Source organism: Chroicocephalus ridibundus, chromosome Z, assembly GCF_963924245.1.
Source record: "Chroicocephalus ridibundus chromosome Z, bChrRid1.1, whole genome shotgun sequence".
In the NCBI taxonomy this organism is placed as follows: Eukaryota; Metazoa; Chordata; class Aves; order Charadriiformes; family Laridae; genus Chroicocephalus; species Chroicocephalus ridibundus.
This window is the reverse complement of record NC_086316.1, coordinates 66,962,422-66,974,340: the sequence shown is the minus strand read 5'-3', so window position 1 is coordinate 66,974,340 and position 11,919 is coordinate 66,962,422. Positions and strand designations below refer to the sequence as shown.

The 11,919-nt window shown below is 38.9% G+C and overlaps 1 protein-coding gene across 2 annotated transcripts in view; it reads right to left on the bottom strand.

Moving 5' to 3' along the window:
• Positions 1-255: 255 nt before the first annotated feature.
• The window catches only part of IL6ST (interleukin 6 cytokine family signal transducer), a 36,593-nt gene continuing 24,929 nt past the window's right edge, over positions 256-11,919 (bottom strand). For both annotated transcript variants that reach the window (XM_063319528.1, XM_063319527.1), the window contains exons 11-16: positions 11,222-11,323; positions 10,527-10,673; positions 9,510-9,650; positions 8,156-8,252; positions 7,196-7,277; positions 256-6,351 (exon numbers count right to left, since the gene is read on the bottom strand). In XM_063319528.1, the coding sequence (XP_063175598.1) occupies positions 5,626-6,351; positions 7,196-7,277; positions 8,156-8,252; positions 9,510-9,650; positions 10,527-10,673; positions 11,222-11,323 (1,295 nt within the window). In that variant the 3' untranslated portion in view covers positions 256-5,625. The remainder of the gene's footprint in view (positions 6,352-7,195; positions 7,278-8,155; positions 8,253-9,509; positions 9,651-10,526; positions 10,674-11,221; positions 11,324-11,919) is intronic.

Here is an 11,919-nt window from a genome sequence, read left to right as displayed (position 1 = left end):
AGGGCAGCCAGTTGCAGCCAACACCTATTTATGGGAGTAATTACAAAGCGGGGGCTAAAGAGCACCCAGCTGCTGCTGAACTGGCCCCAGTGCACCCAGATAGGTAGCCTTTTGTCCTGGTACACCTGTCTCTCCTTGGGAACATCTCTCTGCTTCTGGCCTATTAGGTAGTGCCCAGACTCTTTTCCCTCTGTGGTTACTACTTCAGTCAGCCTTACAAAACACCAACTCCAGCACACAAGGTTAAGTATGGAATTTTGTTTTGTTTTGTTATATTATGTACTAGACAAATGCAACATTCAGGCTCAGTTGGGTAACAAAGAAGAAGACATTCAACACTGACCATAAAGTAAATTGTAGAAAGCAGAGTTTATATGACAATAAACATGCAGCTTGCAAAAGAATGAAAATAGTGTACTGGTATTAAAACACATTTCCAGGTATAGACAGCTTATGCAGCAATTTACAAGTTTAACCTCTGGCCAGAGTATGCAAGCCCTTTAAAGCTGGCATTCAAATTACCAGTAGGTTAATCAGCGATACATAACTTTTAAGTACATAGTAAAATTTTTACTTAATGTTTACATTCACTAGCCATCCAATCCAGCATCAAGGCACTTTCCTTGTTAGTATGTTTATCCCCATGTCCCATGCCTCCGCTAAGCTAGACGCATGTATCTGCACACAGCAACATTCAGTGACCTTAACCTCAAATAAAAGCACTTGGTTACTAGGCAATCCACGGCTGTATCAAAGTGTCAGGCCATACGTGACACTGTAAACAAGACTGGTGTGTTAAAAAAAAACACGGCAAGTTGACTGGATCCACTAACGAATGTGCTTTGATATGAAGAAGAGCGATGGCTGTTGCAGAGAATGCTCGTCCACCATGCCTGCATTCACCGGAGAAGAAGGGCCGGTGCTGGGTGCAGGAGACGCTTCAGCCTGAGCAGGAGGACGCGGAACTTTCCTGCCGAGTGCGGACTGTTGTGCCATTATGTGTTTTTCACCTATTGTTACAGAAGTGTGCTTCTGCAGAGTATCGATGACTTTATTGCATATATCCCCTTCAAGGTTGCAAATAAGCACAAGTACTGGCTAAGGTTGCATTCTGGGAGGCACATACTGCCCACCCTCTCTCTGCACTAAAATTAAGGTGGGGGGGGGGAAGTGGGGAAGTGGACAATTGTTGCGATCTAGCCTTTAGCCATTAATTTTAAATTTGTTTGTACCAAATCTTGTGGCCTCAAAATGCATCCTTGTGCATTAAGTCAGCACTGTTTTCATTTCCAGGAATGGCTCAGATTGCACAAGTACTACAAAGGAAACAGCAGTGAAAGCAAACACACATACGCTTTTTAGCTTTTTTTTTTTTTTAACCGATCCTTTCCCTTTTAAGGAAGAGAAATAGGAATTTGATTCCAAAGCAAAATACTTAATTTGACCCTTCTCTAGACTTTTGCACTTATACCTCCATTTTACTGCAATTTTCTGGATCAAGAGCTAAGCTGAAGACTGGGGGGTTGGTTGTAATTCCCAAATGGCTGTTTCATGACACTCAACACTTTTGTTATCAACTGCTTCCAAATAACATTAAATGCAACTCTTGGAATTTAAAATGACTGTATGTATCCATCCTAGCAAACAGACAACAGGTTACAGGGGATTAATGAAGTTTTACAATCCATCAGCCAGGAGAACTTTTTAACGTAGTTAAAGGAATGTATCCAAATAACAATTAATTACAATTGTCTCAGGGAAAGTAAACTAGTATATTTAGTCCCATTTAATGCACATAAATTACAATTTAAAATGTGTATGTCCTGGAGCAGGGCTGACTATTAACAATATGAGAGTCTTTGGAGTTTCAGATCCCAGTGTGAAGTCAATACCATGGCAGCGTACATTGATGTGGGTCTTGGATATTCAAGACCTGGTACTAATTAAACAAGTTCAATTACTGAAGTTAAATCAGCGTGGCGATTCCCACATATTGGGCACACTAATGCAAGTTTTAACTATCTGGTGGTGCCCATGGTTTACAGTCCAAGCTGAAGCTGCAAATCCCACCCCAGGCCATGGGGCTTCTCCCGTGCCCAAGAACTGGACTCAGCCCTCGCATGCTAAAACTGCCCCCTCCTCCCAGGGCCAAGTTTTTCCAGTCCTGATAATTAGCATTTTGCTAGGCTACTGTAGCACAGACAGGCACATGCTTGTCACAAGCACTCCAGAATGAAGTCTGGAAAAATTTTTGCCCTGCTGTGCTTTGTGCTGCCAGGTTAAGCCTTAACAGGCAGTTTAGTTCACACTACAGTAGGGCGTATGAAGTGTAACCCCAAGGATTTCACTACAGTGGGGAGGATATTCCCAGACTAACTGCCCTGAAAGCAAGCCAACACACCTCAGGAAAAAAAAACCAACAGCATCCTGTTCTTACAGGACCACTGCAACAGATCTACAGAGATAAATATATTTACTTTTCTTCTAAACAGAGGAGCAGTCAGCCAGCCTGCACTTAAGAGATGTTTCAAACATGCTAATGCAGGAAAAATACTTTGTATTTCTACTAGCCTCCCTTTCTGCCACCAAATTAACAAGGTCTTTACAACTATTCTCCCACCCCTACTTGAAAAATTCCAGTCCAGGTAATTAAGATGGACATGAAAGTGTCAATACTGAAGTGTGATTTTATTTTAATAATACTTTTATTTTGTAAAGTGCACCATCGTTATTGGGGAGAGGGGTGGGAAGCTTTTTCTTTAATTACTATGCTAGGGCCAAGTTCAGAGAATTTCAGTTGGTTGCCTATAATTACATTACAGACACTCTAAAAACATGCACGCAACTGTTTGATACAATTAGATTGTTATGATCCAAAGAATAAAATCAAGCCAAACCCTGAACACTGCATGATATAGTATTTGGCACATAGGCTTACAAACAAGCTGTAAACCTGTAATTTATAACCCTCCAGTATCTCCTGCTTAGTCTTCAGTATTTTAGCCCTAGATAAACGCACAAGCCTGAAGATAGAATATAACTGCCAGACTGACAGAATGCTCTCTAGGAAACACTCCTGTACAGTGCTGTCAGTTTATTACCACTGGCCCATAAACATCAAAGAAAGATGGATGCCAGAAGTGACAGGCCAGAACTCTTGTTAGCACAGACCTTTAAAAAGGAGCATCTCTTGATGCTGTTTGTTTAACGTTGGAAATGGTCCATGATTAACAGCAACTGAGAACAAAATGCCTTCCTTTTCCACAATAGACAGGCAAATCGCAACTTCAGGAACAAATGAAGTTGTCCCTCAATACAATATATGCTATCAGAAGTTAGCATCACTGGATCACAAAAAACAATTGGGAAAAAAAAAAAGACAACACCATCAGCATGTTTTTGCAAAAATCCATGCCTCTGAAGCAATTTTCAGACTAAGTAGCCAGGTTGTGGCCCACAATATTTCAGGGATGAGCAGGAGGTGGATTAGGTGCACGTGGCTGCAGGGCAGTTCTAGTAAGCACACACATTGCTCAACGGAGACTTTCCCTTTTACTTGCTGTTTCTACAGTCACTATGAAGTTTGCATAGAGAAGATGGCCCATCCCCCAGTGAAGTAACAGCTATTATTTTCCAAAAGAAACGTGTTCTGACAAAGTAATGCTCAACCTCTGAAAAAACGAAAGAGATTCTCTCCTGTCTTGTGACAGCATAGTCTTCATTATGCCCTCGGCCTCTGGAAGGGAGTTTGAAGGTGCTGAAGTGGCGTGGGGAGAAAAGGAAAGGGACTGGCTGAACAAAGGTGTAGTTATAGTAAGCTGTAACACAGCCGTTTAGTTTAAAAAAGTGCCCAGATACAAAAAAAAATGGGAGAAAGGACCTGTGGAATACTGAAATGTTATTAAAGATTCTGCATTCTTTATCTGTTCGAATAGTCCAGACTTCAAGAGGTCATCTTATGAATTTACTCTAGCATTGAATTTCTTTGTAACAAAAGCAGAAGACATGCGTGAACACTTATATGCGTACCTGTCCTTCCATGCAAGCTGGCAGAGAAGGACAAGGGAAGTTGAAATGATACTGACACCTGCCCCTTCCAGGGCCTTTAGTAAGTGCTTTGCAGAACAGCAGCACCAGAGGTGACAGCACAAAAGATTTCAGGTAGTTTAAAATACATAGTTCTTTTGCTGAAGGAGAAATAAAACACTTGTTTTATTCTCACCACACAGCATTTAGTGTTTTGAACTGAGGCTTTAGTAGTGTCAGATTAGAAAGCTGACTAGGCTAAATTGAGGTTAAAAAAAATAATCTCCAAGAGTGCCATAAAACTTCTAGTTATCATTGGAGAAGGGGTTTATTTTAATTTAACTTCACTTTTCTTTAAACCCTGGTAGAGACAGTCTCCAAGAAATGAAAGGCCAACTGTATAAACAGGGGAAAAGCGAGACACTACAAAAAAGTAATGAATTTTAAAAACGACACATTATTTGTGGCTCATGATTGCTAATAGATACATACTACCAGTAATGTTCAAATTCAGGGTGTAGGTTTTTTTTTTTTCTTCCAAAAGCTTCAGTGACTTCAATGCTTTGCTATTTTGCTGCTTTCAGTTTCAAGGAAGTCCTGCAGCATTAGTGGTGAGGTTACAGCACACTAATTGTTGTAGGCAATCAGGAAGAAGGTCATATTCCCTTTCTCCTGAGCAGTTAGAAAAATGGTAAAAACTTAGAGCTCGTTACTTGCCTCTCAAGCTGTATACAGCTTAAACAAAGGCAATTTATATGATCAGAGAGGTATGACATAATCAGACAGTGATTTGGATACAAAACCTTTATGTAACTGTTAATCTGTGTTTTCTTCTGGATTTTTAAACTTTTGAACGTGAGATTGAATTGCTGTGCGTCAATTTGCAAGGCACATTTTTAGGCCAAATTATTATATAGTTCATGTGCACGCATACCTAAACATAGGCAGAATATCAATTAATATAGTAGCATTCAGAGTCAAGCAATCATGGTGTTTTCTTATTTGCACACCATAGCAAGTTCTATTTAATTTTTATAATTTTTAAATGTGGACGAACATGATTTGCAGGTCTGGTGAACTGGAAACTGAGACACTGGGCCAAGTCAAAATTCAGAAAGTCAATCAAGCTACGGGAAAGTGTATGACCCAAGTATTCGTCCACTTTAGAATACTATGCTTCAGTCTTCTGCACAAAGATGCTCCAAGCAACTAAAGCTGGCTTTTTAGGCTTGTACACTGCCACAAATTGAAGTGTTTCTTCTGGGAGGTCTATTGGCTGTTGTGATTAACTGAAACTTGCCATTTTCAATCACGTGTAGATCTGATATGACAATACACAAAAAATCCAAGGTAGCACAAAGGCTTGTTCAGCTATCCAGACACAAGATTTTGTGTAGTGCATAAAGGTGAGTCTCCAGTAGGTCTGGACTGCAAATTTTCCACAAAAACATGGTCCTTGTACTTTGTCAAATTGCTCTTCACTTAATTTCAATATTTCTAGCTGGATTCAGATAAAAATTCCTAGCTTAATTTATTGGAAACACAGGAGAAAGTGTGAACAGGCACTAATGAAGGCCTAAACAGAGCCAGTCTCTTCTCTCACTGAGGCATATAGCCTCCTTGTCTCACAGTCTGTGGGAGGTAACTTTTTGGCATTTCATCAGCTGATGGTGGATTTCCTTCCACTGTTCCAGGTCTCACAGTTTGTCCTTCGATACTTGCCTGTAAAACATCTGGCAGAGCAGCTTCCTGGGTATTTTTTTCTAGCCCAAGGCCCAGCAGCTGCGAACTCTGACCTGAGATCTGCAGTTGTGCAAATCCCACAAGATCCCCCTCGTTAGTTGGAGTAATTTGCTTTGTTCTTTCAAAGCATGGCCTGTCTGTGTTGGTTTCATCCTGACCACCATTTTGTTTGAAATACTGTTGCCTCTGTGATGTACCGTCACCCCCCCCAGAGTGATCTTCTGATCTCTCTTCTGAATCTAGCAGTGGCTGAGTCGACTCAGACCTTGAAAAGACTTGTACAGGTGTTTGGTCTCTGTAGCCATTAAGCACTACAGTTGAATACTGTACAGTGCTTGAAGTGTTTTGTGTAGTTTCACCTTCATCGCTGTCAGAGACGCTTTGCCTAGGAGAAGACATGCATGAGGATCCTCCAATACCACTGCTGTGTCCTTCTGAAGTACTTTTTTCCTTTTTAAGCAAGTCAAAGGGTTTTAGATCTTGTTCTGAAAAAGACTTCTTGTCATCAGCTTCTATTTCTACGACGCTTACATCTGTAAAGCTGCCTTCTGGGTACATCTGATCTTTGGAACTAAAGTTATGCTGAAAGAAAGAGATGAATGTTGCCTAAGAGGAAGGTTAAAAATCAAACCCCTCATTAAACATCTGAATTTTTCTTCTGTAATTGTTTCAAGTTTCTTCATGTAAGTTTTCTTCTTACTAAGTTTGGCAATATCTGTAAAGTATCTGTTACAAAATGAAGCATGTAGCTCTGTTTCCAAGACGAAGCCTTAATTATGCAGCTATTCTAAAACTATAGCAGATCTGCAACATTTGCTCTAATTTTAATTACTCTCAAGAGCCGTAAACATACAGCCATTTGCTGTGCAGCACAGGAACATTCTATATTGAGGTCACACACACATTACTTCCAATAATGTGTCCAACATCACCGCACTTCTTCATAGAAGTTAGCCACAGTTTATTGAACAGAATTTGCTATGTCATTCACCCCACATGGGGAATAAATTTTGCTGCCATCTCCTCATCCATGAGGAACTCATAGAGCTTTCTCTCATTCATGACTCAACTGGGCAAACAAGTCCTTCGAGGTTTTAAGAATGGGAATCATAAATTCTGTTTAGTTAATCCTCATTTCCCACGAATGAGTAAAATAATAAGGACTTGACCCTTCCAACTAGTAAACTGAATATAATTCACAATGCTGAAGCCTGCTCTGTGGTGTGAACTTGTGCTAACATATTTCTCATGCTGAACCTACTGATGCATTGAAGTCTTCTAACCATATTGTATCACAATGTCATGAAACTTAACATCCATGTTTTTTTCCTTGAAATCCGTGCACGCTACAAGACAGAAGACTCCTACTGGTTAGTTTATTTGAAACCTTGTAGACTAGGAAGAAACAGGATGCAGAAAATATTACCTTAGCTGGAACCTGAGGAGACCACTGAGCAATGTTACTCTTGGATGGATCAGGGACAATAGGCCAGATATGCTTTTTAATTCTGTAAAGAATTAAAAACAGAATAAAATTGCAAGATGCACTCCCTAAATTCCTATGTTGATAGCAAGTACTGGACAATCCACAACACCACTTCCTTACATAGCAATTTTACAAGAGTATTTATTTCCAAATAGGAATGCTTCCTGCACTTATCTACATCTTTGTAGGAAGCTGTACTATTTAGCAAAACACATCACTGCACTTACAACTCCTCCACACACACGGCAAACCAAAAAATGGTTAACGGTTAGTGAGGGATTTTCATATTTATACCACTCTAGAATCTACAGAGCAATTATTTAGGTAGTCTATGATGCATGTCAGTATAAATATACACTGTTGCTTCTTTAAGGTAACTATGAACACCACAGGTGTCAAAATCTAAGCCAACTTCACAGCTAAAAATGAAGGGAAAATATTTGAAGAAAAACTTGCTGAAAAGCTTAATGTTTACTAACACTGTAATTAAATAGCTCAAACACAGCCAGTAAAAAAATATGCTGTGCTTCACAAGCTAGGGATCATCATTCTACTGTCATACGATGACTAAGAAAACAACACAGACAGTATACCCTGATCAAAACCTAACAAACCTAATCCTGACCAGCTCTAGCAAGAAAAGCAGGAATTTCCCTGTAGGACTGAGTCATGGAACATTTAGTTTGTGTGCTAATCGTTAAGAGTAAGAAATTAGTACCATAAGAGCCCCGATTTCTCCAGGAAAACACAAAAATGTTTATGACCAATCAAAGTATGCGTGCTTTACCTTCTTCTTCTCATCTATCTACAGAATATTTACTTGTTTGTATTGAGTTATTGCCATGTCTCTTATGCCCAGAAATACCAGAAGCATAAGAGAAAGACTTCATTTATACTTACAAGTCACGTTTGTTGAAGCAAAACAAAACTCCAAGGAGCACAATCAACAGGAATGCCAGACACACAGGTACAACTATGGCTTCAATTTCTCCTTTCCCTGAAGAAAATTAAGAGAAGCAGTTATACCCTACATTGGCATTTGAGGAACTCAGTAGCAGCATGCATTCCCAAAGGGAGAGGGAGAATCTGAAACTGAATACACCCACAGCGCTCAGTCTTAAGCTTCACCTTCAGAAGAACCTCTTCACCATCTGAAAAGAGTCTGTTGGTGAAAACATGAAAAGCTCTGTCCCAACAATCTCATGCCTTGCATCAACAAAAAACACAGGTTGCTCTAGACGCTGTAATACTGACAGAAAAGTAATTTTATGGTTTGTGCAGATATGACAGTAACATCTATGTAAATTCATTTGTGGTCCAGGTGTTTCAGTGGCGTACTGGCTGCTGTAACAACATCATGGTCAAATAAATAACGTAAACAAAATCACTAGTCATCCATCAGTTTATTCTGTACATGAAAATATCCCCTCCCTGCAAACACTTAAGGTCGCATGCCTGTTATGCATTTCTTCCAATATTATACACATTCTTAAGTAAACCTTACAGAATGCTTAGGGAAAAGCAACACGATACAGAAAAAAAATTATAAAAATCTGCTTGATCTAAAGTGCTTTCCACAACTAAGTTCAGTTAATGTTGTTGCTCTTACCATTACAAATGGGAAGCACTCTCTAAAGCTGAATGTACAATAAATTCATCTCTTCAAAATGAGTCTCTTCAGTTCTCTGTAGAGAACTGGAGCAAATTTTAACAGTGATATGAATAAGAACCTGAGGAAGGGTTGTAAGAACGGTACGTGCCAACTGGCAGCTAGATGAGCAGATTAAGATCCCAGCACACCTCTGCAGCTCCTCAGGACACCTGTATCAGGATAATAAAGGCCAACCTAACTTCAGATTAAAACAAAGACTCTGGACTCTAGGACCCATCAGACACCAGAAGAGAAGGCAAGGGGAAGGAGTAAATCCTAATGACTCACACCAAGTTGGGGCAAAAGAATACTATAACCTAAAGGATACATAAAACACATCCAAACCCAGCACGTTTGCCAACATAAAAGAGCGATCCATGAGACCTGCAAAGGATAGCTTGTCCTCTGTACAATCAGAAGAAATCCTGGCTAAACCACCTCATTGTGATTGAGTACTAGATAGGCTACCTGGATATCATGCAACTGAAACTTTTTTTCTTTTAAATAAAATCACCTTCCCCTCCTATGAGATCTTGCACAAAGACTTGCTATACTGCCGCAACATTACTTTCTACTTCTACCAATCATGCCACTCTTCCTTACCAAATTTTTGTGTAGTAAATGTGAAATCAGGACCACTCCTGCCTCCTTCATCTGTGTATGCCATCATCCGCACAGTATACAGTGTGTCACTGGTTAGAGAAGAAAGCGTATACTCTGTCTCGGAAGGATCCACTGTCACAGCTAAAGAGAGGAAAAAATTTATACTACTTTTCTGTACAATTAGATCTGTACAAACACAGTCGCATTAGGACATCACGTCCTCAGATGTACAAGATAGTTTTAGTAGAATGCCTGGCTGTATGGAAAATAAAACAGACACAGAAAGACTACAAACTGGTACAAGAAATGCTGAGATTCATTTGTTTCTGTTCAAGTGTTTGAATTTAGTCTATTTCTTTATGATATTTTGTGTTAATTTCCCATGTGTGTTTTTTCACCCCAGAATGTAGCTACAAACTAAACTAGTAGTAAAGTTGAGACTTAAAGATCTATAATAAGCAGACTACATGGCTTACTAAAACCAGCTAGTTACTAACTAGAAAAACATGGTTAACTAGAAATAACAAAAAGTAGGGCAGGCATAAGTAATCAGTCCTTCCAATTTACGCAAATCTAAAAAAGAAAACCTTTTGAATAGTGCTAGCTCCCTGCCTTGTTCCTGCAGGTCATACACACTATTGAGAACTAAAATGCACTTCAAACAAGATGTTTTACATCAGTAATATACTGATGTGGCGTTCCAGAAGGATTAAAAATCCCTTCTTTTTGATCTCACCCTGTATTTATATAGAAACATGGGAGCACAATACCTGCAAATCAGCTTTCAGAAACTAAACTCAGTACCCTGTTATACACAGACTGAATGCTCTGAATTCTTTATTAAGGACTTTTCTGTTCAGTATGGAGGAGAGCTAGGCCCCAGACATCAGCTTTACGTCACTAGAACAGACTGTCAGCCATACTCTACTCTGTATCTTGTTTTTCCAGAAGATGTATTAGGAAGGCGACAGATGGAATACTTCAATGGCACAAAGCACTTTCTCAGCTTTCCATTACCTGTTTCATTTCCATCAACAGTTTTGTAAAATATGGTGTAACTTCTGATAAATCCATTTTGTTCATCCACTGTGAGATGGTTCCATGTCAAAACAGCTTCAGCTTTTCCTACTTTTTTTGTCTGAACAGTTGGTCCTTTTGAAGGACCTGTAATGGGAGATGAAGATTAGTTTCCGTTGGGCACCCTCACATCCACAAAAGCAGTGTATTAATGAGCAGTGAATTTCTATTCCATAAAAACTTCAACGGAATAGCTGCACTAACTCATTTGCAAAGCATTTTTTTTCAGACAAAATAGCAACCAAGATGTTTTAAAAGAGAAACCTCCATGAAAAGAGATATGAAAAACAGTACTCAGCAGATCACAGGAAATCTTCAAAAATTAATTAGTCTTGGCTTCATAGTTGAGATTTAAAATAAATCAGCATAGAAATTTTACTATACCAATAAAATAACAAACTCATGCCAAACTGTCTGACAGAGGTTTGAAAAAAGGGAAAAAAACAGGCATAGAGATCTGTTTAACTCCTTAATACTGTAAATAAACAGAATGGATGTTAATAGAAGGGACAACATCAATTATTTCAGATGACCCTCAAATGTAGGACTACTTTTCATTACAAAGTCCACAGTAAAGCAAAGGTTTCATTATTTTTAGTCAAGAAAGTCAGTCTATATGACTATTTTGTACTTACGATCCTGCTGAAGATAAGCCTTCACAGACTGTCCACTTCCCTGACCATCGGCGTACAGAGAGTACACAGTTATCAAGTAACACTTGAACGGCTTTATATCACCTAATAAAAGGAATTTAAAATGTGTTGTTTCACAGACGGTCAAATTCCTCACCATCCTTCTTGTTTACTTCAGATACAGGGCTCTGGGTTTTATTAGATGCACCTGTATCTAATGCAACTGGATCTCACTGATACACTGCTCCAAAATATTAACTAAAGGAACAATACAATGGTTCACATTCAAGTGTTAAATTTAATAAAAAGACTTCACAGAAGTCTGGTTTTTTTCTATTTGTTTTAAATAAAAAGCCTTTATCTGTCCGCAGCACTGAATCCCAAAAATATTGATTTGAGCTACTGACAATAATCTCAAAGGAACTGTAAAGCTGATCAAGTTTCATTGTTTGAACTGAAAGAGGGATAAGAGAATTTGATTCTGAAGGAAATCAGCCTTTTCACCACTTTAATGGTTTCCAAGAACGAGAAGACTAAACAAAACACAGATAAAAACTTTGATGTTACATAATATAAATTAAAAAATGCAAAATTAGATACAGTTTTGTATTTGACAAAAATAGACAGATACTTCCACACTTATGATAAACCGAGAGAAGCCCTCAGGACTATCCCAGATTCCTGTCCTACAATAAAGTTCT